Source organism: Equus przewalskii, chromosome 16, assembly GCF_037783145.1.
Source record: "Equus przewalskii isolate Varuska chromosome 16, EquPr2, whole genome shotgun sequence".
NCBI classification, from domain to species: domain Eukaryota; kingdom Metazoa; phylum Chordata; class Mammalia; order Perissodactyla; family Equidae; genus Equus; species Equus przewalskii.
The window spans coordinates 29292687-29320066 of NC_091846.1; the positions used below are offsets into that span (position 1 = coordinate 29292687).

General features: G+C 50.5%; 1 protein-coding gene and 1 long non-coding RNA gene across 4 annotated transcripts; one reads left to right on the forward strand and one right to left on the reverse strand.

Annotated features, from left to right (window-relative positions):
• Nucleotides 1-2237: 2237 nt before the first annotated feature.
• On the reverse strand, nt 2238-7042 carry LOC103544028 (protocadherin-8). 3 transcript variants are annotated; one of them, XR_011528089.1, is made up of 4 exons: nt 4355-6903; nt 4064-4214; nt 3687-3894; nt 2238-3200 (listed from the first exon to the last, which is right to left on the reverse strand). XR_011528089.1 is itself a non-coding variant. In XM_070578859.1 (3 exons), exons 1-3 carry the CDS (start codon nt 6692-6694, stop codon nt 2827-2829), a joined length of 2922 nt encoding a protein of 973 aa, XP_070434960.1. In that variant the 5' UTR covers nt 6695-7042; the 3' UTR covers nt 2238-2826. The 3 variants fall into 3 exon arrangements, 2 of the variants coding, with proteins under 2 accessions (XP_070434960.1, XP_070434961.1); XM_070578859.1 differs by lacking the exon at nt 4064-4214 and having other exon boundaries at nt 4355-7042; XM_070578860.1 differs by having other exon boundaries at nt 4064-6918.
• Nucleotides 5399-26042, forward strand: LOC139076460 (uncharacterized). Its single transcript, XR_011528090.1, has 3 exons — nt 5399-5589; nt 22506-22544; nt 23602-26042. It is a non-coding gene; the product is annotated as an uncharacterized lncRNA (long non-coding RNA).
• Nucleotides 26043-27380: the final 1338 nt, after the last annotated feature.

Consider the following 27380-nt stretch of genomic DNA (forward strand, 5'->3'; position numbering starts at 1 on the left):
TATACATGAGGTCTGGTCTACAGAGTGGTACTGGCAGAAATGAAGAGAGCAAACCGGCATCAGAACAAGGTCAAGCATCCAGAGTCTGTTTCATCTTCCTAGTGGGTGGAGCTGCCCTGCTAGTTACCAGTGGAGGCTGGCTCCAGAGGAAGGAAAGGAAAGAGGAAGTAGGACAGAATGTAGTGGGTACTTCTAGAAACAGGACTTGTGCTAAGTATTCTGCATATATATTATCTCATTTAATTAAACAAAACAATATGTTTTCTGAAAAATGTGCTTGAGAATAAACACTTTTTTGAGAAAAGTGGCAAGCCTCTTTCATCTAGCTCCTATTTTTCTGAGAGTTCCTCCTGCTGGCCCTTAGAAGGGCCTCCTTCCTTTCTCTGTTTAGACAAACAATTTTAAGGACTGAATTATGTGCTTGGTTTTTTTAAAGGTTACGGGTGAAAATAAGGTATTTTTTTTCTTTTTCTTTTCTTTTTTTTTGAGGAAGACTAGCCCTGAGCTAACATCCATGCCCATCTTCTTCTACTTTACATGTGGGATGCCTGCCACAGCACGGCTTGATAAACGGTGTGGAGGTCCATGTCCAGCATCTGGGTTGGCCAACCCCAGGCCACCGAAGCAGAGTGCTTGAACTTGACCCCTATGCCACCTGGCCGGTCCCTAGATGTTTACTTTTGAAGGACAAAAACAGGCAAACACATTCAGAGACTGGATGCTTTTGGACTGCAGTGTGGAATTATTCATTCTTCTGCTCTGCGTTTGATGGGACTGGCTCGACAAGAAAGCTTCAGATGTTAGAAAGGGGTTCTACCCAGGGTCTCTCTCCTGTGGCCTGGTCATCAGGGTTCTGGAGCTGTCTGGTAACCTGGCCAAATCCCACGATTTCTTCCAGAACCTGAGGTCTGGGCCATCTGAGCTTGTCAGGCGTATGTTCAGCTCAGTTGCCTGCAGAAACTGCCACACTTTGCACAGGCCGTGGGTGGCGAAGCACTTGTGTGTGCCCACCCTGCTGTTCAGCTTGGAGCCACCACTGGTTTCAATTATGACTTCAACAGGCAGCTTGGAGGGCTCCTCTATTCATTACGGTGCCTCACACTCTGTAATTAGTAATAAAGGAACACAGGTACTTCACAAAGGTGAAGAGCTAAACAATAATCAGGCAGTAAAGGCAATGCATTGGGATTTTTTTTCAGCTCTTTGTTTCTTTCAAGTTAAAAAAAAAAAAAGACTTTCATTGCTTCATTTTATTTTCTTGCCTTGAATAATCTGGGTTTGAATCTCATTCTGGCCACTTATTAGCTGTGTGACTTTGAGTGTTTTACCTAACCTCGCTGTCCTCCAGTTTCTTTATGTGTAAAACAGAGATAACCATAGTTCCCATCTCATGGGGGTAGTTTGAGGATTAAAAGAGCTAATTCACGCAGAGTGCTTTGTAAGGAGCTTTGCTCATGTAAAAGCTTGTTCTGTAAATGTTAGTTCTCATTATTATTACCATTTTAATTTCAAGTGAAATGAATGCATAGCATATAAGACATAGGCATAGGTCTTTTAAAAAACCTTCCATTACATAGATTTTCAAGCACAAACACATGAATTGGTATCATTACCCCCCCATACACACATACGTACCCATGCTAGCATTGACAGTGATCAATATTTCATCAGTCTTGTTTCACGTAGCCCCCTGTGTTTTCTTCTAGAATATTTTAAAGTAAATCCCAAGCATCATGTCATTTCCCCCATAAATTTGAGTGGTTTTTTGATATTAAAATCCCTAATATGCCAAGAGCTTCTTTTTGATGTTAATGTCCCTAATATGCTAAGGGCTCTTTGGGACTGTCATCTTAACCTTGAACCCCAGGAGGACCCCCGGAGGAGTTACTGCAGTTAGTAAAAACTCTACAGATGTTTGTTCAATTAGTGAATGAACAGCCCAAACAGTGTTCCTCCGCCTTTTGGTAGATGCTCCATAGATATTTGTTGAGTGAATAAACGAGGGCAGCAATTTTACAGAGTGCCTGATGTATACGGAGATGCATGTTTTACAAAATCAACAAATATTTTTAATACTTGGATGAGACTTTTCAACACCTGAAATCCCACAGGTTTAATGTTGCCGTGAACATTCATAATGCCCAAATAATTAGCACTTGAAACAAGGTTTCATTCTGGTACTCAGATTATTTGTGAAAGTCTGACTGTAGGCAACTTCGTGAAAAGCAATTAGCAGATTCTTCAAACACATGACAAATCCTTTATTTCTGTGCTTATAAGTGACATGGTTTACAGAAAACCAAATGTAATTAAATAACATCGAACTTGAAACCTACCACAGACTCAAGATATATAAGTTATACTTGGCAAGGCAAAACTTCTCAGACACTAGGTTGTTTCAGGTGAAAGATAAATTTCCGTTAAGTAATTCCAACGCGTTTTGTTTTTTGTCTTACAGACAGTTCCTTTGGCAACAACTTCCACTTTAGCTTTTATTATATAAAAATATAACAAAATTTCATTATATACAAACATTACATTACACAATGTACAGGTTAAAAACACTAAGAAAATGGCAAGCTGCAAGTGAAATTAAAGTCAATAGCATGATAAGAAAAATTAAATACTGCACACATTTCATAAAAATTACATTAACTACATTTTTGTTTGCAAATACCAAACAGTACCAAGGTGATTGGAAATAGCTTCCAACAACTTCATTTTAAGGCACATCTTGCATATTTATATATACAACACTGAAACCGGTCAATAACTTAGGGGCGTCTCGGAGTGACCTGTGTATGTGTGAAGACATGCAGCGTGGGATTACACATTTTCATTGGCTTCCTTCTTTGGGGACAGGTACCTGCCAGGGGGGGACTGATAGAGGGGCACCCCGATCTCCTGTAAGTCTGGGAGCCTCCCTGGACGGGGTGGGGAGAGCAGAGTGACTGTCCTGTCATAGTCTCTGTGTAGCACTTTCTCATAGACGCTCTGCAGCCCCACTGTCTTGGGCAGCTGGGCCTGGTAGTAATTGTCCCTGCGCAGAGGATCCCGAGGCAGGGACGTGCTCTTACAGAAGGTTGACATCTGGGCTGGCGCGTGAGGCGGGGGATGCGTGTTGGGCCCTCCGCAGGATGGGCTCCAGCAGCGGTCGGAGTGGCCCAGGATCTTACACTCAGCCGTGCACGCCCACAGTCCTGACATTAAAGAGAAAGGGAGAGAGCATGATGATTATCACTGACATTCCACACACCTCCGTCTCCATCTGCACAATGTCAGACAGGGTCAGGGTGGCTGAAAAGGAAAGCGTGCATGAAGAGGAAGGCCAGTGATTAACCATTTGAAGGGACATTGTTTCCTGTAAAGCCACTTAATACCAAGTGGGCTCAGCTTCTTTTGCTGGAAGCAAAACAATTTGATAAGCAGAATTCCCCTCCTCACTTAGCATCACCCCTTCCTCTGCCCAACAGGATGGAAGTGTGCTTTATTCAAATGGTGTGGCAGCCTCGACTTGGCATTTTGAAATTCACTGTTATCTGGTCGGCCGGGATCCGGACCTCCAGGACTGAGAAGAGTTGGGGAAGAAGGAAGGGGTCTGGGAACGGAGATGGAGATGGGGCAAGCAGAGGCATGAGGGGAGGGAGAGGAGGAATGCTGAACTAGGCAGGAAAAAGAGTCCTCACCACTCTGCATGTGGTTGATGAGATCCTTTTTCAGGGCGTCCCCGCTAATGTCCGAATCGCTGTCGTTGAAATCACTGTCCCCTTTGCCGCTGTCTTTGCCGCTGAACTTCTCTGCTTCTCGGCCGGAGATGGTGTTGAAAGAGTGTCCTTTCCAGACCGCCACGGGGGGCGCCGGCTCCTTTCCGAAGCCGGGGGAGGCACCATACGGCTGCAGCAGGGAATAGGGGGAGGAGGGTGGGGGTTGGACGAGAGACAAACAAAAAAAAGTGCCACAGGTTAGGCATCTCCCGCGCACACCCACCCAGACCCCTCCAGTCTCTTCCCCCAGCCTGTCCGCGGAGCACGGAGGGGGGCGCCCTGCCGAAGGAAGGCCTCACCTCGGCGTGCGCGCCGCGGAGCCGCTGCTGCCCCTCGAAGTGACAGGAGCTTTCCCCGGTGGCGCTGCCGCCCTCCGAGCCCGGGACTTCGGCCGCGGCGACCGCGGGCGGGGGCGCGTCGGCCGCGGGGCTGCCAAAGGGCGCTTTGCCGCTGCCAGGGAAGGTGAGCACGTCGAACATGTTGGGCCTGGGCCCGGCTCCCCGGGCGGCCTCCTCCGGGGAGCCGGGAGCCGAGGCTCCGCCGCCCGCCGCCCCGGGCCGCTCTTCCCGGCGGGCCCCCCCTTTGCGCACCTCCTTCTTGCGGCGGTTGCAGGTGGTGGCGATGGCGATGATGGCAGCCAGCAGCAGCGTGCAGCTCCCTGCCAGCACGATGATGACGATCAGCGGCGTGTCCCATTGTAGCGCCGGCCCGGACGCCGCGAGCCGAGAGCCAGGTGGGCGAGAGCGCTCTGGGCTGCCCGCGCTGGCGGGCGCCACCGGCCCGTGCCCGCCGCCTGCTGTCACCACGAAGCTGACGGTGGCGGTGGTGGAGAGCGGGGGCCGGCCGCCGTCGGATATGACCAGCAGCGCCCGGAACACGCGGCCTGGCGGCTCCTGCGAGAGGTCGCCAGTGAGCACGATCTCCCCCGTGCGGCGGCCGATGGCGAAGGCTTCTCGCGGCTCCTGCTGCAGCAGGTCGAATGCCAGCTCCCCATTGGCCCCCTCGTCCGCATCCCGCGCCTGCACGCGCACCACGGCCGTGTCCCTTGCTGTGCGCCCGGGGACCGCCACTTCTAGGGAGCCGTTGGCTGGCGCTGGGTGCACCAGGACCGGTGCGTGATCGTTCTGGTCCAGCACCCGAACTTGTACCAGGGCGCTGCTGGAGAGCTGAGGGGAGCCGCCGTCGCTTGCCTGGATGCGCACGTCGAGCTGGCGCAGCGTCTCATAGTCGAAGCTGCGCAGCGCGTAGATGGCCCCAGTGGCCGGGTCCACCGAGACGTAGGTGGACACGGCACCCCCTGCGCGGCCCACCTCGGCCTCCAGCAGCTGGTAGGTGACCTGGCCGTTGCGGCCCAGGTCCGGGTCCCGGGCGGCCACCGTGGCCAAATAGGCGCCTGGGGGGTTGTTCTCACGCACAGACACTTCGTAGACCGGCCGCGTGAAGATCGGCGCGTTGTCGTTCTCGTCGCTCACGCGCACTGTGTAGGGGCGCACGGTGCGTAGCGGGGGCGCGCCGCGGTCCTCAGCAACCAGCGTCAGGTTGTACTCCGCGATGCGCTCGCGATCTAGGGACGCCGCGGTCACAACCAGGTAGCTGCCCGCGTAGGCCGGCTGCAGCCGGAAGTGCTCGTGCCCATAGAGGGCGCAGCGCACCTGCCCGTTGGCTCCCGAGTCTCTGTCCGAGGTGCTGACCAGCGCCACCAGGCTCTCGCGCGCCGCCCCTTCTGGCACCAGCGAGATGGCGCTGGCCTCTGGTGTCCCAGGCCCAGTAGTCGAGGTCGCGTCTGCCCCTCCGAGAGCAGCGGCGGCGGCAGCAGCTGCGAAAGGTGAGGTGGCAGGCGCACCCGGGGCGGCCAGCGGGGTGATGGAGATGTCCGGCGCGTTGTCATTGACGTCGCGGATCCGCACGATGACCTTGCAGGTGGCGGCGCGGGGCCCGGGGCCGCGGTCCTGAGCCCGCACGTCCAGCTCGTAGGTGTCCTGGCGCTCGTAGTCCACGGGTCCCGCCAGGGTCAGGCGGCCCGAGCGCGGGTCTAGGCGGAAGAGGCGGCGCGCCTCGGGCGGGGTGCGGGCGCCGAAGGCGAACACCACGTCGCCGTTGGGGCCCTCATCGGGGTCGGCCGCGTCCAGGTCCAGCAGTAGCGAGCCGACGGGCGCGTCCTCCGCCAGCTCCACTTCGGCCACAGCGCCCTGCGGGAATGCCGGGCTGTGGTCGTTGGCGTCCAGCACGCGCACGCTGAGGGCGGCTGTAGCAGAGCGCGGCGGGCGGCCGCCGTCCTGGGCCACCAGCTCCAGGCTGTAGGCGGCCTGGCTCTCGCGGTCCAGCTCCTGCAGCAGCACGAGGTCAGCGCACTGGGCGCCGTCCGCGCGCGTCTGCAGCTCCACGCGGAAGGGGCTGTGCGGCTCGGACAGGCGCACGCTCTGCAGCCCGTTGGCACCCACGTCCTCGTCCACTGGCACCTCCAGGGGAATGCGCGTGCCCACCGCTGCGCCCTCGGACACCTCCACGGGGATCTGGGCCCGGGGAAAGCGCGGCGCGTGGTCATTGACGTCCCTCACCTCCACCTCCACGTGCACGAGCCGGAACTGCTCCTGCGAGAAGCTGACCACATCGAAGGCCAGCACGCACTGAGGGGCCTGGCCACACAGCCGCTCGCGGTCCAGGCCCGCGTCCCCGACGGTCAGCTGCCCATCGCCCTCGCGTACCCTGAGCAGCGAGCTGTTGAACTGCTTCATCAGGCGGAAGCTTGTGTCTCCGGACACTTTCATATGCAGGTCCTCAGCCAGGGTCCCGATGACCGTACCAGGGGCGTCCTCCTCAAAGGTGCTGTATCGCACTGTCTTGCACTGGGCCACTGAGAGCACCCAGCAGAGGCTGAAGAGCTGCAAGGGGAAAAGGCAGGGGCTGCCCCCGCGCCTCGCTGGACTCATGCCGCCAGCCCCAAGTGCTGTTCCAAAAGACTGAGGAAGATTCCTCTCTGGTTTGCTGGTGCGGGCGTAGAGTCCCGGGCTCCTCGGAGCACGATCTTTGCAAGCTCCGTGAGGGAGAAATCTGGGGGCTGCAGCTCGGAGGCTCCGGCGGGCTCTAAGGACGCGCGGACCCGCCCTCAAACGGCAACTCTCTCTCCTTTCTCCTTGCTGGAGCTGCGCAGCCTCGCGCCGCCTCCTCCTTTATAGCCGCCGATATGCAAATCACCCGAGCCGGGCAGCCAATGGCACCCTCACCATTGCGCCGCTCCTACACCAGCCGCTAACAATCCCTGTAATGTGGAAAGGCTTAGAGGGGAAAGCAAGGAAGGAAAATTAGGGAATCTCTCCTTTGTTTCTTTAAGTCCTTTTGCTTTTTTCCTTTTCCTGTCAGCGCCCTGCATGTAGAGAAGTTGGCACAGGTCGCCAGGAATAAAAGAAGTGGATGGTTTTGTTAATTATGCCCCTCTCATACCGGTTGCTTGAACTAAGAGCAAACACCCTGGGGTTTCACCCCAGCGGCCCGGACCTCCCACCCACTCTCTGCGTTTTGCATCTCGGAGTCTTTTTAACGCTCGCAGACCTCTCTGCACAGACTTGCTCTGCCGAGGGAGACTCTGCTCTGTTCATCTTCTCTCCCTGCTTCCCACGGCGCCCGGATAGCCTCTCGATTAAGGAACCTGAAGGATAAAGGAAAATTGATTTTATTCAAATTTGTGTACGCGATTGTGTTTTGCTCGTGTGAGCCCCAGTGATCAGAGCTGCCACTTCTCTTTCAGAAAAGAGCCCTGCGATGTGTTAGTATGCATGTCACTGTCCAAATGGCTTTCTTAAGCCCTGGGCGCTAGCAGGGAAAGAAAAAAAAAGTTCCAAATAGGATTTAGCTTAGGCTTGAGTAGATTTGGAAAGGTTTCAAAGATCAGACTGTATCAAAGGCTTATGAAGCCCTCATTAGCAGTGGAAATAGAATGGCGTGGCAGGCGATCCCATTGGAGGCCCCAATGTCTGTATTATTTCACTGTGACAAGCTAAGGGGAGAGAAAGTTGAACAGTTTCCACAGAGGAGTCGGGCTAACTTGAATATAATGAGCAAACGCCACATGTATCCATTATGTTCCTCTATTCATCCCCAATCACTGCCATAACTCTCCGCTAAACGGTGATGGGCGCTGAATTCCACACAATACCCGGCTCGTATTAAAGTGCGTTTAGAGAACTTCCCCTCCTGATGCCCTGTTCCGCCTATTTAGAGGATTTTCTTTCTGTTCTAATAGGGCCGCTCTGGGAAGTTACTCTCATCCCGTCCCAGAAGAACAAAACCACAGCATGACGTTGAAACCTGGCACGAACCTGGGGGGGCTTAACCATCTGCTTACGACAGTGTGGAGCTTCGGCACTGCCAAACTCTGGGCTGGGTGGGTCCCAGAGCTGGCCAGGCATTTCGCTCTGCCCCCACAGGTATCCCCCCTTCAGCATCCCTGGAGACCAGGGAGACGGGGCTCCAAGGAGGAACAAGAGGAATTCTTACTGAAGAGCTCTATTGAGCAAGCTATGCAAATACAAACGAAGGAGGAGAGGTAACAACAAAAGTCACGCATGGAAGGATTTTTTTTTTAAAGGTGATGGATTTGATAAGCAGACTGCATTCAGTAAACATTATTCTGAATCCTGATTTTAGCCCTGCTGTCAGCATGCTGTCTTTGTTTTCCTCTCCCTCAAACCCGAGGGAATGTGTTCTGAGGTCCTCACAGAAGAGATGCAGGAGTTCTCCCCAGAGTAGGGAGACGAGCAAGGGAGCTGAGTGGGTACTGGGGGTGAGCGAGGGTGAAAGAGGTGCTCAGAGTTGCCAGAGAGCAAAAAATGCAGCTCCAGCCATCAATAAGTAAAAGCTCTTATGAGATCGAGGGAGTGGGGCGGTGGGTAGTTGGGGGCTTTCTCAGAGCGGTCGTACCTCTCGGTTCCCTTTCCCGCCTCCTCCACCTTGCAGCCCCGGGAGTGCGAAAAGCGATGAGACCGGGCAACTGCAGCCGCGCTGGGACGTGGAAAGGGCTACGCCCCCTACAGGAGCCCAATTCTCAGGCTTCTCTTCCGCTTTTTTTCTCCCTCCCATCTTTCATTTAATAGCTTGCTCTCTCTCTGCTCCCGCCTGAGACGTTTCTTGGAGGGTATGTGCAGCCCAAAGAATTGTCTGTCTTCTTTCTGAGACCTGCAACACACCCACTCCGGCCTGAGACCTCCTGGTGACCCTCGGCGCTCCGGTGGTCCCGCCCTCCCTCCTCACCCCTGTTCCCTGGTCGGCCCAGACGCGAACAGATTCAGAACTCGGTAGTTGGACAGCGGCCTCACGGGTGCCACGCGCGCAACCCGGGGAGGTCAGGTCCGCGCCGCGCTGCTGCTGTTGAGCCGAGCACCCGGGGAGAGGGCAAGGAGGGAGAGGGCAGTGGGTCCGGAGTCGCAGAGAAAGGATGTCTTCAGCTGTTCCCGTGAGTAGACACTGACCCAGAGCCCGGCCGCCCGCGAGTGGCTGGGAGCCGGACCCCACGCCTGCGCCCCCCGCGCCCGCAGTTCTAGGCTGGACCGCGGGAGCCCAGCCGCGCGTTTTTTAAATTTGGGTTTTTTTGTTAGGCCAGAACATCGAAACTACCTAATGTTTTTACTCAAATCGCTTCCACGTCATAATGCTCATTCTCAAGACTGAAATAAACGAAGACGTGCTTGCGGAGGTGGCAAAGGGAAGAGTAGGGGAGCTGGCAAAAGGCAAGAGGCGGGAGGGGTGTGGGGCGGCTAGCAGCAGGTCCAACGCGTTTTGTCCGCTGCCAGCTCCTCGACCGCTCGGAAGTGGCCACGACAGCGGCGGCGCCAGGAAGCGCCGAGCGCGGAGCGCGGAGCCCGGGCGGAGAGCCGGGGAGCAGAGCGCCGAGCACGGCTGCGCGGCGGGCGAGCCGAGGCCTTTCCGAGGCGGCCGTAGAGGTGTGAAGGCACGCGAGCAGAGTGAGCTCCTGGCCCCGCCGCCTGCAGCCCCCAGATTATGGAAATACGATTTAAAATAGCGCATCAGCGCCTACAGCAACTCCCCGGGGAGGCAGACCATCCGGGGAGGTGGGGCCGCAGGAAGGGAGGGGAGCTCGCCCTCCCCGGGCGCTGATCCGGCCCCACAAAAGCTGCTCAAATCGACTTGTTATCATACCAAAGGCCTGGGCAGGCTCAAAGGAGCCCCTTTCTCTCGGTTTTAGCAACTTCGTCGGCAACTGTCTCGAAATTCTGAGAACAAACACAGCCCCACAATGGCCGGCGTTTTCTCGGAATGCAAATGTTGCGGGCTCCGCAAAGCTGGGTTTCTGTCACCGAGCCTAATGCCCGCATTGTGAAACTCGCGTGCAGACCCCGAGATTGACACCGGCGTCACGTGACGGATTAGGGCCCTAGGAAAGTTTTCAAAGCGGCGACAATGGAGGGCTCAGCCTGATCTGATATCTCCCACAGTTTAGCGGGAAAGAAAATCAGGATATATTCTCATATGTAATAGGATTATCTTTTCCATTTCAAGTTCTATACAGCATGTAATTTATTTTTAATTAGGATTATATCTACCAGGAAAGGGAACTAGGCTTTGCTGGGAAGTGTAATTCTAAGGATGGATGAGGAGAGGGGTTATTTTTGAACCTTTTAACTTAAAAAAAAAAACGCCAAAAACTCAGGGCCCATCGTTTTTCCTCCTACAGGCTCACCCCATCTGATAAATCTTCCAGAGAAGTTTGCAGCAAGTGCTCGGCCAAGCCGAGAACACAGGCAGCTCTTCAGGGGCGTCCAGTTCATTCTTGTTAACGAAAGCACACTTTGGAGAAATCTCTTAGAATTCCTAAGTTGCTGGGTTTTACTCTCTAGAAATGCAACCGAGGTTTTTTCTATAACCCAAATGCTTATTTTCTATTTTTTAAGAAGTTCCCTGCACCCCCCCCCCCACCTTATTGGGCTGTCAATACCAGTACAATGACTTTTAAACTTTAATACCAAACCACAGAGCAGCATCTTCTATAGCTCTCATTCAAACTCAGCAGTCAGACAATGAAACAGTTTGGGGGTGAAGGGAATTGTTATTTAAACATTAATTTTAGATTGATCCCAGTACCAGAAGCTCACAAACCCTGGACTATTTCCAGATCTGGGGCCACTCATCCTTTTGTGTGTTCTGTCCATCAGCTCACCCTGGAATACCCACTTTACCTGATAAGAAACAGAACACAGGCTCTGCAATCATCCTGCTTGGGTTCAAATCTGAACATTACCACTGATTTGCTGTGTGACCCTAGGCAAGTTACTTGGTCTTTCTGTATCTTAGTTCCCTCATCTGCAAAATGGGGATAAAAATAGTACCTTGTAAGGTTGTCTTGAGGACCACGTAAGATACCATATCCAGTGCTTAGGAAGCCCTGAACACATTAGTTATCATTTCCTTTTAAAGCACAGGGAAGAAACATCAGAGGCCATATAATCTAAACCTCTCATTTTATAGGTGAGTGATTTGTTCAGAAAGAAAAAAACCCTCTCCCTTTCCTATCTGCTTCTTTGCTTTAGTTACAATTATCCTTCTGATTCCTTTTTTTCTCCTCCTGGAAATAATAATAGATATGGTGGTAGGTGTATAGATCCCAAAGGAAGGAGAAAATGGCTGTGTGAAGGCTCAAGCAACTTTCCACCTTCATGTCATTTCAAAATCTTTTGGTTCTTTACTCTCTGGTTAAGATCACAGGATGACAAAGAAGAATTTTCAGTAGACATTTTTACCACCCACTTCCGCAGAAGCCGTGTGTCGTGACTGAAACCACCACAGAAACAAATATTTAATGGACAGCAACCCATGGTTCTGGGGGAGCAGGAGTATCCCACAGGACTTTCCCTCCTAGGACCCTAGGAGCACCAGTGACCTCCTGGGACTTACGCACAGAACCAGTGTGTAAAAAACGTTGGCCCCTGTGCTTCCGCTTTCTGTTAGTCTGCTAGGGCCACCATCCCCAAATGCCGCAGACTGCGTGCTTTAAACAGCGGCGACGTGTTCTCTTGCAGCTCTGGGGACCGGAGGTCCAGGATCAAGGTGCTGGGAGGGCTGCTCTCTCCTCAGGCCCCTCTCCTGGGCTGCTGATGGCCGCCCTCTCTCTCCCTGCGCTTGCCCCCGGCATCTCTTTCTCTTCTTAAAGGGACACCAGTCTTATTGGAATAGGGCCCCACCTTTATCACCTCATTTAACCTTCATTCCCTCCGCAAAGGCTCTGTCTCGAAATACACTCACATTCTGTGGTACCAGGTCTTAGGGCTTCAACCTGTGAAGTTTGAGGGGACACAAGTCAGTCCGTACACCCTCAGTCTCTCAACCAACACTGCTGAGAGCTCACTAAGTGCCAGATTACGTGGTAGGTGCTGTGGGAACAGAGATTAAAGAGCAAATGATCAATACTGATATAAATGTGTGATGGAATGAATAAATAAATGGGAGAGAAGAGACGAATCTCCCCATCAGAAGAATACTAGGGGCTGGCCCCAAGGCCCAGTGCTTAAGTTTGCACGCTCTGCTTTGGCGGTGCTGGGGGTTCCCCAGTTCAGATCCTGGGCATTGACCTACGCACCGCTCATCGAGCCATGCTGTGGCAGTGTCCCATATAGAAGAACTAGAATGACCTATAGCTAGGATATACAACTATGTGCTGGGGCTTTGGAGAGGAGAAAAGGAGGCAGATTGGCAACAGATGTTAGCTCAGGGCCAATCTTCCTCACCAAAAAAAGTGTATACTTAAAAAAAAAAAGAAGAATACCAAACAATTTATGTACATATTCTCCCCTCTAGGAGGGTGAGCATAACTCCCCATCCCTTGGTGTGGGTTGTGTATAGGGACTTCCTTCCAAAGAGGATGGTATGGAAATGAGGGGAAAAGAGTAATTTTACATGGAGAAACCTGACAGACACTACCTCAGCCGGGTGATCAAGGTCAACATCAACAGTGACAGGTCATGTGGATAATGTGTACCCTTGATGTGATGAAAATGGCACTTTACCTCAAGAACACAAAACCCCAGTCTAATCATGAGAAAAACAGCAAATGCAAATTGAAGGATAGACATCTTCCATCTTCAAGATACAAATACAATCTTCGAATCTACAAAATACCTGAGCAGCACTCCTCAAAACCGTCAAGGTGACCAGAAACAAAGAAAGTCTGAGAAACGGTCACAGTCAAGAGGAGCCTAAGGAGACACAATGACTAAATGTCACGTGGTATCTTGGAAGAAGAAATGACATTATGGGGATCTGCCTGGTGACGCAGTGGTTAAGTTTGCATGTTCCACTTCCCTGGCCCAGGGTTTGCTGGTTCAGATCCCAGGTGCAGACCTGTGCACCGCTTGTCAAGCCATGCGGGGCAGGCGTCCCACATATAAAGTAGAGGAAGATGGACATGGATGTGAGCTCAGGGCCAGTCTTCCTCAGCAAAAAGAGGAAGACTGGCAACAGATGTTAGCTCAGGGCTAATTTCCTCAAGAAAAAAACAATGACATTAGGGAAAAACCAAGGAAATCTGAATGAAGAATGGACTTTAGATAATAGCAATGTGTCAATATTGTTCATTTATTGTAACAAATGTGCCATATAATGTAAGATGTTAATAATAGGGGACACTGGGTATGGAGTTTATGGGAACTCTCTGTACTTTCATGCAATCTTTTTGTAAATTTAAACTGTTCTAAAATAAAAAGTTTATTAAGAAGAAAGAATTAAAGGAATCATAGAGCCTTCCGTCCAGCCCAGAGGCCGGGAAGGTAGAAGAGGAGACGGCATCCTCCTTGTGTGTGAGGAGTGCCGCGATGAAGTCTCACACTGCTGCTGCCCACAGTCCTTGGGAGAGTGGAACACCTGGACCCGTGCCACACGTCAAGAGCGGTGGTGCAGGTGTGTGCTGCATGCCTGTATGAACCCAGAGGAGGGGGCCCAATTTTGCTGGGGAGTGGGCATGCTCAGGGAAAGCTACCCGGGGGAGGTGACATCTGAGCTGAGTTTTGACAGATGAGTAGAAACAAGCTAGGAGTAGAAGGAGAGAGGGAGGGGTGGAGATGAACAGGGCATTTCCTGCTGGAGGACGACCAGCAAGCTCAGGGCCATGAAGGTCTGAGGGCTGGGGTGTAGGGCGCCATGAGGGGCTGGGGTAGGGGCATAGGGGTGAAGACAGCCAGGGCGAGCAGGTAGGTGCTTCATACCCCATGTTAAGGAGTTCCAGTTTTATTCTTAAGGCAATGGGGAGCTGTTGAAGGATGTCACCCCTGAAATCAATAGACTCACCAGGGAAAAGGGAGTGCGAAAGAAGGGCGGGAAGGGAAGTGGAGCAAAAAGCTTACACTGGCGGACTTTGATCTGGCAGAGAGGGGAAGGGCAACTCTCTCAAGAGACTGGTTAGGGAACAGTGACTAGCTAGTTAGTGACCTGGCCGAATCCCAAGAGATTCCGGGCAGAGAGGAGATAGCACTTGCTGTCTGTGGGTTCAGCCAGGGGACTGTGTTTGCTGATGTGTCGGTCCTGTCTCCTCCTCTAGCCAGAGGGCGCTGAAGTGAGCAGCGCGGAAGGAACAGCTTGGTGAAGCCTGGGCATCACAGTCCCCTGGAGACCGTGGTTCCTCTTGGGAGCCTTCTCTCTGAAGTCTGGCTCCCAGGGCAGTGCAGGAGCACAGCAGTGGTGGGGAGAAAAAGCAGGTGGCTTTTTGTTCAGAAAAGCCAGGAGCAAGTCTAGAGTCACTTCAGTATGTCTTCGTTGGCCGTCTGCCCAAGAGAAACGGTGGTGGGGCGGAAGCCGGCAGTTCCGCAGCTGGCCACGGCCTGGGGGTGTGGACAGAGAGCCGGTGCTCCCCTCATTGCCTGAAGATTCAATGTGAGGGCAGGAATTAAGGATTTCCCTGGAGCCCTTTTGATGTGGATCTAGTCTGCCCCAGGGAGAGAAGCCCAATGTGTCCTGGCCTACCTGTCCGTCTATGTGATTCATCTCTAAAGTTATACAACCACGCCATAACCAGACCCCACCTGCACTCATACCATTTAATTAACTTTTACATCATCTTGCCTTTGTCTAGTAAAAATAAGTCACATACCCATGCCTATAAATTTAGCCCCAACCCTCAACACATTGCAGCCCTTCACTGCCCATGGCTCCTGTCCCCATGCTATTCTCTGAATAAAGGAGCACTACTGCTAGACCTTGAGAGTCCAAGAAGTCTGTCTTTCAACTCCTCGGCTCGCCGAGCCCACTTCACTTTGGTTGGAAAGTGTGGGATGTAGGATGTGGCCTGGGCTCCTAGGAACTTGTTTATGGGTCATGGGAACTTTGAGGCAGAATTAGGACTGATTACCGAGTACATGGTGGAAAAAAGAGGTGTAGATAACCAAAGGAGCCTTCAGTGAGGAGCAAAAGAACCACAAATGTCTGCTTAAACCATGTGCGGGAACTCTGTAGTTGGATAAATTCGATGGATGAATTGCTTTCAGAGCCTAAAACATGTTGCTGCAAATTTTGGGTTTTGTTTTTAATAAATCCCACATGATTGAAAAGAAATTGAAGCAGGAAATTAGAGCCTTTTCAAGGCAGAAAGAATTTTAATCGTTGACCAGTCTTTTTTTTTCCTTCCCTCAAAGTCATTGTTCTGTAAGTGCGGAAGACTTCTGACTCAGGCCATTCTTTGCATCAGACGGCTTGAACTCGCCTGCTCCAAGTGGGTCACAATCCACTTTTGAAATGGAAATGAAGTCTGCATGGCAGCCTCACCCTCAGAGGCCTGGGACCCGGCCCAGCCAGGGCATGGCAGAGCCTGGTGTTATAAATTTCTCTGTAGATCTGAGAGCAGTTTTAGGCCATTGATCTCACGTCACCCAGAATCGAGATGGAGTGACAGCTGATAAACTGCATGGTGACAGGCTGAGGCCTTGGGAAAAAAAAAAGTCTAGATGTGGCATAAAAACAAAAAAAGAGCTGATGGATTAGTTATCGGCCTCCCCATTCCCCTCACCCTGGATTATTTCTGAACACTTTAGAAGCATTTATTTTCAGGTAATTTTACAGTTGTCTTTTTGTCCTTCAGAGGTGCTTTGGTCTACGAAACCTCTCAGGGAATTTAGATGGAATCATTCTTATATGTATTTCTCGACAGCCCCCGGAGGTCCCCAAAGTCTTGCTCTTAGGCCGAACCCTTAGGAAGCTTTTACCTGGATGTCCTGGGAACTGGGATGCAAATAACCACCGGCATTAATGCTAATTTATGATGCTTTAGCCCATCATCCAGCCTGCAGTGCTCCAACACATTGCGCTTTAATAAGGGCCAGCAGGGAAAGAGGTCCCTTGGTGGGAGCAAGAATAGGAGATAGGAGGCTCTGTGGCCAATATTTAAATGAGTATTTCCCCCCCCAAAACTTTCTGAATCCTCTCTTGATTCCAGCTCCTCTGTCCAAAGGGCAGTGTGAATCACCTGTCAGTCCCAGAAGGCCTGGAGTGCCTTCAGAAGGATGCTGAGGAGGTGAGGTGAGAGGGCCAGGGAGATTAGGCGAGAGGGAGATTAGGGGAGTGTGGCGGATCATTTGTGTTTGGGGATGAATGAAGGTTGAATTCTTGCTGCCCTGGCTCCGAGCTCCCGCTTTGGTGTCCAGTGTGGGAACCCGGGATGGGGAAGAATGGGCTGCTCCACGCATTGAACCGAGAGCCCTCTCGGGCACGGCCGGCCATTTGTAGGGCATTAATCTTGCTTTGCTTTGCCTGGGGAGCCTTGTATAGAGGCCCATGGTCTCAGAGGACAGAGAAGAGGGTTAGATGGAAGGATCAGAGCCCCCACAGGGAAAAATAATGTGACAGGCTGTCAGAACATGGCGACTGGGTGACTCCTGTTCCCTCAGTGGCCAGGGGGCCCTGCCGGGCCCTGCATCCTTCAGGGCTGGGAGCTGGGAGGAGGGAACAATATAGGATGTGTGATGGATTACACACTTTTCCATCAAACCCCAGTAGAGGCTTTTGCTGGATTTCTGGAAAAGCAGAAGTGGAGTGGCTTTTTCCAGGAGTGGAATGCCATAAGCAGAATATTTTGGAGGATGATTCTAGTGATAAGGAGCCATGGAATCTACCAGGATCAGAACGACTGCTCACTGAGGACAACTGTGGAGGTATGCCTCCAAGAGGAAATTCAGGGGGCAACAGCAAAATGCAGCTCGTCAAAGTCTGCGGTAGGAGTTCTCCAACTTAGGAGAATTGTATCAGTCAGGATGGGCCAGGTTATGCTTCAGTAACAAAGAATCCCCAAATCTTAGTGACTTGAAACAACAAGTATATTTTTTGCATACTCTGCCTGCCCATCACAGCTGGCCTGGGGGATGTGCTGTATGCTATCCTCACCTGGGGACCCAGACTGACGAAGTAGCCACCATCTGGGACTTTCTCCTTGATGTGGCAGAAGGAAGAGCAAATGTAGCCAATTGTGCATTGGCTCTTCAAGTTTCCACCCAGATATGACACACTTCACTTCTGCTTACATTTCTTTGTCCATTTCAGAATCTTAGTAATGTAGTGTAAAGCTGCTTCTGCTGGGTCATCAGAAGGCAGGCTTGAGGGAACAGTGGGAGAGCTGGACAAAACCGTTAGACAGGCTGAAAGCCAGGGTATGGGCTCTGAGCTTGTTTCCTCTTCTCAGGTCTTGGACAAATTATTACTTTTTTTTTTTTTGCGGCAGGAAAATAGCAGTTGGGAGAAAAGCTGGTCAAAGGCATATGCGCCTCTAAATCCAGGGAAGGTCAGAAATAAATTAGAAGTGTCCTCATGTGACACATTCCTTAAAGTATGGGCTAAATTACAGCTCCAGACTAATTAGTGAGGAAATCCCCCAAGAGTGAAAGATTGAGTATTGGTAATGGGATTACATGTCCTCTCTCTCGTGCTTGGGGAAAACTTGCATAAAGTATCTTCATTAATCACAGTCCTAATGGCTTTTACTTTTACCACCATCAACCGACTCCCAGGATCAAAAACATTTTACCAAGCAACTTTCAGAGTGTGGAACTACGCTCCGCTGAGTGCTTCACACTTGGGTTAAACCATCTGCCTTTTAGGGGCATCAATCACGGAGACAGAAGTACTCAGGGCCGTGGAACAAATACTGAGAACAACCTGAATATGAATATTGACACTCTGGGAGGCCTGGAGGATAAATGTTCCTCTGCAGGGAAATCAGAAGAGAAGGGATCGTGTATAATATGGAGGAAGAATCTAACGAGGAGAATTTAGTTTATTGTGTGTGCCATCCACAGTGCTGGGCACTGGGGGACAAGCTCCTGCCCTCTAGGACATTATGGTCAGTGGGGAAGGCAGCCACACCATTGCACAACCTCAGCGTAATGTGGTTAGTGATAAATTTAGTGATAAATGCCCAGGAGAGGAGATTGGATTCTAGGACCTCACTTAAGAAGGGGAGACAGCTCAGGGAACTCCTGTGAGAAGCAGAGGGCTATTTTAGGCCAAGCATTGGACTTGAGAGTAAGTGTAGGGCAGGAATAATGGCCATTGTGTACTTCCCAAGCTCATTTATAACCACAAATATCCAAAAGACCCAGAGACTAAAATATCTCCTGTTAGAGATGAATACAATATAATATTCACATTTCTTGAAGTGGGCGAGGTATAAGTCATACATAAAATAATACGATATTTTAAGAGAGAATTTAGAGAATGTGGAGAGACACAGGATGTCTTGCTGGTATCCTGGTTTCAACATTCTGTTTCCAAATTTGTTAAATGAAGTGAATAATTCTGGCCCCACCTATCTCAGAGTTGAGGTGAGGGTTCCATGACATAAAGAATGCAGAAGCCCTTTACAAACAGCAAAGCATTATATACAGTAAGCTGACAGGGAGGCTTAAACTAAAGGGACATGGAGTGAGTTTTACAGACAAGTGTGGTGGTGGTGGGGGGACGGTGAGGGAAGGGGAGCGGCTTGGGGCAACTGCTGGAAGGCAAAAGAGAGGCCAGATCTGAAGTCCATGGGAAAGTTTTCAGCATCTTTGAGCCAAGAGGTGGGGCAGTGGTAAAGGGAGAAGAGTAGAGCTCTGCTCAGCCGAGGTCAGGAGGGGCTAGAGGCTGGACATCGGTTAGAGAGGAGGTCATTCACTGCTTTCTCCTTAGTGCCTGGCATAGAGAAGCCACCAATAAATATGTGTAGAATGAACGAATGAATGAAATAGCATCTCCTTCAGTTGTACCAGGGACCCAATATTGACTCCTTGCCCCCACACAACAGCAGGAGACTCCTGGTTAATTTTAGTAAATGTGAGTCAGGAGAGGTAGCAGGGCAGACCCAGTGTCGGAGATTCAGTTCCAGACTGGGCAGGCCAAGGCAGGAGGCCCTGTACCTTGGACAGCAGTTCTAGGAAGTTGTGATGCCCTAGATGCGTTGCGCCAGTTCCAGACTGGAATGCCATCCTGCCTGTTCTGCCTGCTCTGGGTTCCATACCCGGCAACATTTGGTCCCTCTTCCCTGAGAGCCCCCAGCCTGATTCCAGCTCCCTGAGGAAGGGCTGGCCCCCTCCCACCACTCCTGCCCAACTCCAGGCTGGTCAAGGCAGCTTCAGCATCTGGGTTTCACTGAATCTTTCTTCACTGGGGCCTTTAAGGCATTGCTCCTTCCCAGACGTCAGCTCTCCCGATGCCAAACCCAGCTCAGAGGCGATTCTAGTTCATTCGTAGACAAGCTCATATTATATGTCATTTATCAAAATCACATTCATATGTTAAATTCTGTCTCCAGGAGAAAAAAGCATAGCCCTAGGACACATCTTGGGAAGTTTGTTGCTTACCGTATGTCCTTTTGATACCTCCTGGCTGGTTCTGGATGTGTCCTGTCTTGCTCTGTTGGTATTCCCTAAGACTTAGAACGCAACCCTCTGCTGATAATAATAGTAATAATACTTCTAATAATGGTCACGGGCGTTGAGCACTTTGCCATTGTGCAGGCAGTTCACGTCCTTAATTTAATTCTCTCAATGGCTCTGTAAAGTAGGTATTACTACCACAATTTTCAAAGAAACTGAGGCTCAGAGAAATTAAATAATGTCTGCCAAGGCTCCTAGCCAGTTAACGGCAAGGAAAAATTTAAATCCAATTCTGATGGTGCAAACCCCCGTGTGTTTTCTATCATACGGAGCTACACCCTGATTTCACCACCATCTCACTCTCAGGGGGCTGTCTGCTCTTTTAGCTCCTCTGTCCTCTCTCAGAGGCCCCTGACGGGTTTCAAATGTGTGGGACTCCAGCTCCCATCTCCAGCCATGACCCCTCTCCTGAGCTCCTCTCTGTGTCTCTTGGTTGGGCATTGTGTTTGGATACCCAGCTATAATTTCCCAGAGAGTGGGCAGGAAGCAAAATTCCTCCCATCACTTCTCCAGCTGGTCCTTCTTCTCTCTGTCAGTAGCACACTGTCTTCCAGTCTCCCAGATTGGAATCAAGTTTATATTTTCACTCTCCCTCATTACCTCTAACCGATCAGGTTTTTTGGTAAGATGTGTTATGCTCCAAAACGTCTCTTGTATCTATTTCTGACTTCCAGTCTATGGCCCCCATCCTAGGTCAGGCCTCTTCCACTCAGGCCTGGATGATTGAAATAAAGCTTCTGAAGTGAGCTGCCTGCTAGAACACATGGCACCTTTGTGTACATTAGAAAAAGGCTGCCTTTCCTCTGGATAGATTCAGCCCCATGGCAGGGCACATGGCTTGGCAAGAGCACAGGCTGGGATTCAGTTCCCATTGGCTCCTTCAGTTAGGAGAATTTGTGCAGTGAACAGCCTGCACAACTGTGCATGGTGACCCCAGAAGTGAGCCCTCTCCTTGCCTCACGTTTCTCCTCCTTCAAAACATTCTAATCTAGGGTGATTTCAAAATATTCAGCAACAGGTATGGCATGGGCCCTGACCAGTCAGAATGGATTGGCCTTAGCTGAGGAGCAGGATCTACAGGCTTCCTACTGAGCCAGGCATTGGCGCTTTAATTGCTGGATTTTGGGAAGTTGAGGAGATCATGGCAAGTGGCTAGGGTGGTACTTGGGAGTTCACAGCAGTGGATTTTTACCAACCAGTTTGGCAGTATTTTAACAACGGGCACAGCCTTCCTGGTGCGTATGGGCAGAATATTAGCTCTGTTTATCCTGCTCTGAGGAACTCTGCACAGGTTGCCGTCCAAGTCCACTCATCAGTAGTATCTGGATATTTCCCACTTAGCAATCATCAATTTCTGCTGACAACAAGGACCTTGACATAATGATTGTTCTAGGATAGGCTGAAATTTAGGTGTGCTTATCATCAGAGCAAGTTCAGGCTCTTTGCAGACCTGCCTCCAGGGGGCGCTCAAGATGTCCTCCTCTCTCTCAGACCTGTCATCATTCCACCTGCTCACCCTACCCCGCCGCCTGCAACAGGAGCAAACGAGCCTGGGGTCAAGACCTAAAAAGATTCAGAGAGACATGCAAATGGATACAGGCTAGGGGAGATACACAGAGGTTAACTTGGCAGATATTAACACAGATGTTAAGCCTGGTCATCTCTAACTCTATTTCTATCTATAAAATAGAAGTTTTACTCTTTTTCTTACTACTTCCCATTCCAACAGGTATCCAGGCTCTTGGCGTTTCCTTGCTTACAAGGTTTGTTCTGGGCCAAAAATGAAAGCTACTCTGAGAACCAGAGAGGAGGAGAGAATGGGGTACACGTCTGGGGGTGTGAGCAGGGGTGTGGTTGGAGCTTTCCCTCTGTTAGGAAAGAAACAGGTGGCCATGCCCTGGGGAGGGGGCCAGGCTGGGAGGAGGGGGGGTGTGCTTCTAGGGAGTCGGCTCTCCTGGTCTCCCAGCCTCACCTGAAGGGACCGTATGGTGTCCCCGGGTGCCTGGTGTGGCTCATTGATGGGAGGATTCACTGCAGAGGCCTCTGGGATCTTTGCTCGAATCTGGGGAGAGCACCCCAATACTGACTACAGTGAATTTCTGACCAGTTCAGCAGGATGGTGTTTTAGAGTTCGATTTAATGAGGAAAATAAAGCAACGAATCGTTCTTTCATACCTATATTTGTAAAGAAAGTTTTATCCCTGCCTTAAAGCTTTCTTCTGGCCTCTTTCTTGCATCTCTCTCTTTATCTCTGCCTCTGTCTCTCAACTCATCCCCTTTTTTATTGCTTCTGGCTCCTCCCTTGTGGCTGGTGTGATAGCACTGGTCCGGGGAGCCTGCCTCAGAGGGGGGCTCTGTGTAACGTCCAGCAGAAACCAGCAGTGGCTCAAAGTAGAGGAGGCGAGGAGTCCTCGTGGGGCAGGCTCTGCCATAGTCAGTAGGGGGAGGGGCTCAGCTTCACCCAGGCCTCTTTCCACACCTTCTCCCCTTGTCTAGGACCTAAAACCCAGCGGCCAAGCAGTCTGTGGACTTGGGGTAGCAGCCGAGAAAGCCAGTCAGCCTGTCTCTGTCCAGACCCTGAGTCTGAGGCACCAAAAGTGTCCCTGGACAGCAAGTTGACTCAAATCGCTTCTCGTCTTCTTCCTTAGTGAGACACCTCTGGAGTTTTAGCTGGGCACGTGGCCGTCTAGAATCAAGACTACATTTCTCAGTCTTCCCTGTAGCTGGATATGGCTATGACGCTCAATTCTGGCAATGAGACGGAAGCAGAAATGTTCTGAGTGATTTTTGGGAAATGGCCTGGATTGCTGTGACCTTATTTGTCCTTCTTTCTTTTTCTGTCTAGAATAGGAGTTGGCAAACTTCTTCCGTGAAGGACCAGATAGTAAGTATTTTCAGCTCTGTGGGCCATGTGATCTCTGTCGCGACTACCCAGTTCTGTTGCTGAACTTCAAAAGCAGCTACAGACTAAATGTAAACAAATGGGTATGGCTGTGTTCCAAATAAGACCTTATTTAGCAAAACAGGAGGAGGACTGGATTTGGCTTGAGAGCAGTACTTTGCTCAGCCCTGGCCTACGATGCATGTGTGGTAGCTGGAGTGAGAGCAGCCATATTGGACCATGAGGTAGAAGTCATGTACTGAGAGTGGCAGAGAAGTAAGCTAAGAGCCTGAGTTCCCAGTTTTCACACAGCCGCCTTGTGAGTCCTCTGGATTTCATTTACATGAGGAAAATAAAGTTCTACCTTGCTTAAGCTACTGTCAGTTGCTAAGGAGCCTAATCCTGACTAATACACCATTCATGTGTGGTTAAGCCCAACTCACCAGAGTAGGAGACCGTTGAAGAACATAGGATTAAAGCTCTAGCAAGGAATGAAGCACGCATTTTCCAGGGGTGTGTCCTATATTCTGCACACCTCCGGAATTTTCCACCCATCTCGATGAACTGAGGCCACAAATAAAACTTTGTGACTGATCTTTGTGTCACCCGCAGGTGGGGAGGGGCATGGAGAGTCAGCGTAACTGACTTGTGGTCGGTGTGACTGACAGGCCCAGGGGTTGGCAGGATGCAACGTTTGGTGGCTGTCTCTGCAGCTCCACACACTGGAACCTAGCTGTGACACATGCAAATGAGGTTTACAAGGTGTAAATGCAAGTGAGCTGAGTTTTAGCACCTTTTTTCTTTTTTTATTTTGGCTGTCAGTGGGAAGCCCTCCCTGGAACCAGTGGTGGGAGAGCCCTTTAGTAATTCCTCCGACGATTGAGTGTCTTGTGTCTAAGGATCTGACACTGCTGAATTCCTTGGGGAGATCCAAAAGCTCAGTTCGTAGCTCTGGGAGTGTCACCGAAGTGGAAAGAATCACGGGGTAATAGAAAATTAAAGGGCTATGGACAAACCCTGCAACTTGTCTCTGACTCCAAAAATGTCTCTTTCTCTGCAGCTGCTGGACTGGCCGCTTGCTGGGAGCCTTGCCGCCCTTCTCCTGCTCCAGGCAATGCTGCGCTTGTTTCTGGGGGCAGACTGCTGCTTTATGGAAGGCCGGGGGTTGTCGCTCCTGGAGGAGAGAAAGCAGAGTGGTGTTGTGCCCACATTCTGTCTTCAAGCATTTAAAGGTGTATGTGTGTGTGTGTGTGTTTAATGAGGCAGTTGTGGGCAAACTGTTGCCTGTATTACATGAAAGAGGAGAGGAATGGGCTACTTTCAAACAAGAGAGATTTTGATTAGACCTAAAGAAGAAAGCCTTAGCCTTCGAGTGATGAACTACCACGCTGGGAAGCTGAGGTGAGGATGCCAAATCCCTGAGCTGAGCTGACGAATGGCGGGATGATGAGTCAGACTTAGAAGCACGTGGATCTGAGTTCACATCCTGGTGTACAGCCTCTCACTTGCTGCTTGGCCTTGGGCATGTTGCTCAACCTCTCTGACCCTTAGTTCCCTAGCTCACTGGGTAGTTAGGGAACTAAGCTACCTTAGCGATAACAGGAACTCAGGCTTCTTCTAGCTTGTTTCTTGGCCATCCTCAGAAGATACTTTCACCTCGTGGTCCAAGACGGCTGCTCTCACTCCAGCCACTACACATGCATTTGTGAAAACTAATAACCAGAAACCTCATTTACAATGGAGTTGGGAGGCCAGAAGAGAGAACTCTCATGCATGTGCCAGCAAAGCACACAGGACAGATCCCAACAGGAAGAGAGGGACCTGCATCTCCAACAGGAAGTGATACTACTTTCTGCCCCAGCAAGAAGGAAGGGAGAAATTCCTCTTGCCTAGCAACAGCTCAGCCAATGAGAGACTGCCATAACTCAGCCAAGGAAAAGCCACTGCACTCCCAGTCTCCTCCAGCGGACTCTGGGTTTACAGCAGCCCCTCCCAACTGCTTAAAGGGATGTTTCTCTCCTTTGTTTCCTGGGACTTGCCTGTGGCTCTCTGTAGACCGCATGTCCCGAAATGTAATTCTTTGCTGTTTTGCTAGTAGAATAAATGGCAGTTAATTTGTTTTAGGTCAACATATTCTGGACCAGAAATTGGCAAAGGAAGCTCCACAAGCCAAATCCAGTCTTCCACCTGTTTTGGTCAGCAGACGGTAACACTGCCGACTTGCCAGGGAGGCTGTCAGGAATGGGTGTGGCAGTGGTCGTAAAGGGCTAGCACAGTGTCTTACCCAGAGCAAATGCTCAGAAAATCTGAAATGACAGACGAGAGCCCCTCAGCCCTGCTCAGGTCGGGTATTTGCCTGAGTGAGGCCGCTGAATCAGTGCCCACTGTCTGTGCAGGTCGGATTGCACTGAGGACCAGGACAACTTCCACTGCAAAGGCCCTTCTGGATCCCTTCCTTCACGTCTTCATCTTCTGCATCTCAGGTCAAAGCTTCCTCTGGAAACCTTCCCTGGCTTCCGCAGCCCAGTCAAAGCCCTCGCCACACACTCTCAGGACCCTGTGGACCTCACTTTGTCACCCTGGCCTCAGCAGCTGCTGTTTGTGGTTTCTGAGATCATTTGTTAACATCTGTCTCTCCACCATACTCTAAGTTCCAGAGGGCAGGGGCTATGTCTGCTTTTCTCACCATTGCATTCTCAGTAGCCAGCAGCATACCTGGCGCATAGTAGATGCTCAGTAAATGTTTGTACGGTGAGTGAATAAATGAAGGCTGTGTCCCTCCCTCTGATTGTATTTATATCGATGCTTTCTGTTCTCTCAGATCAGTTTGCATAATTATTCCCCTAACCTGACCGGTTCTGCGCTTTGCCCCCAGCTTCATGTGCCCATCAGGGGGGCTTGTACCTCACTGAACACCAAACCACCTGGTTGTGGAGGCCAGAGGCTTCCAGAGGACGTAGGGTCAAAAGGCTGGGGAGCTGTCAGATAGCTAGGGAATTTTGCGTTAGATGGGCTGCTGCATAACTATCTGCTTTCAAAGGCTTCGGGCTAATCAGAATTTCAAAGGATACTTTTAAATGTAATAGGATTCTACCTGAAAGAGCAATGAGCGAGGCATTGGAGCTGTTTATTCCTCTAGTTGCTATTCTAGGCTTGTATCAAAGATAGCTAGGGCCTTGTGATTTTATTTTCATTCTGGCACAAAATGGAAAAATCTAATGTGAGGGCAGGATGGCGGTGCTGGCGAGACCACAAAGAAATACTCCACCCAGCTCCTTGCCTCAGTTATTCTAAGGAGAACAGAGGAGCACAGGAAGCTGACTGAGCAGTGTCCTTCTCAGCCGAGTCTTCCTGTGAATACAGGTCAAGTTTTCTCTTCCTTTCCCCAAAACAGCCTTGGCGGGTCCACGTGGGTTAGACATATCCTCAAACATGGGCAGCACTTCACATAGAAAGTGTTAAAGATCCCCTTTAAAATTAAAATCACTAGTATTAACACTTTTCATTGTTTTTATGACTGTTGCTTTTGACCATCGTAGTCTTGGGGAAACTTGTGTAGAAGAAAAAAAATAAAACCACCAAAACAACCCCTTCTCAAAATTGTGGCCGGGGGAGGGAGGGAAGCTGGGAAAGCACACGAGTACATATGGTATTTTAAAAGATCTGCACCTGCTTTTCTCAGACCAGCTGGCAGACTATTCAAAGAAAAGAACCGTTCTTTCTGGAAATACTCAGGACTGAAATCATCTATCAGGGGGTTGATAGAAGCTCTCTGGGATCGATTGCAGGAAGACTGTGCCAACCATCGTTTTAGAAATTTGAACAGAATTAGAACAGGTACTGTGTTTTAAAGAGCGATTTTGAGGTTTTGACACCCTGTACGTTTTGCATATGCCCGAGAAATGGCAGAAGCAGCACACATCTGCTTTGCATATAAAATTGTCATTTCCATATTAAGTTGCTTTATAACCAGGTTCCAGGTGCTACTTTTGAGACGCAGTGGAATAAGAGCATCCATCAGCGCATCTGAACAGCAGAAACATCAGGCAACAGCTGGGAGCTGGCCTGTGCAGGTTCCTAAGTGGGGCCCTGTCCTCCGGGGCCTCCAGGCCCAGCACTCAGAGAATTAATTCACTGCACAAGGCCTGCAGGCGACCTGCATCTCACCCCTTGGCCATCCTGGAGCCTGCATCCTTGATTCTGGTTCTTGGAGTCTAACTTCTTGGAAACAGTTACTGAAATTTAATAGAAAGCATGTGAAAAGAATGATGTATTTGGGCCAATTTGATAGCTATCCTAAAAAGCTGTGCCTGGGCATTATTCCTGGGAAACGACATTTAATTTCTCACAGAGCACGCAAGCCCAAAGGGTTCATATAGCCAACTCTGCTATTTAAAACCATCCAGGGTTCTTGCTGTGCCTTTTGTTGAGTGCAATTGCATTATCTAATGAATAATCAATGCTCAACTGACACCTGAGGGCCCAAACACTAGTCCTCAACTAAATTCACTGATCTGTTCTCTGTTCCTAATCTTTACCGCTGGGCTGCTTCTCCTAACGTTGAAGCTTTGGCTCTGACCTTCAGCCCACCAGTTTCAGGGGACATTCAATAGATCCATGGGCCCCTGGGACCGCAGATGTTATACTTTAGGGCAGATGGACGATATGTATATACTATTGGACCCACCTGTGACTTTAATCCACTATTATCTTTAGCTCCTTTATTTTTTTCTCATTCATTCATTTATCCACTTAACAAATATTTCTTGCCAGGGACTCTGCAGACTCTGGGCTTGAAGAATGCTTTTGTTTCTGTTCCTGCCTTGAGGAGTTTGTGGT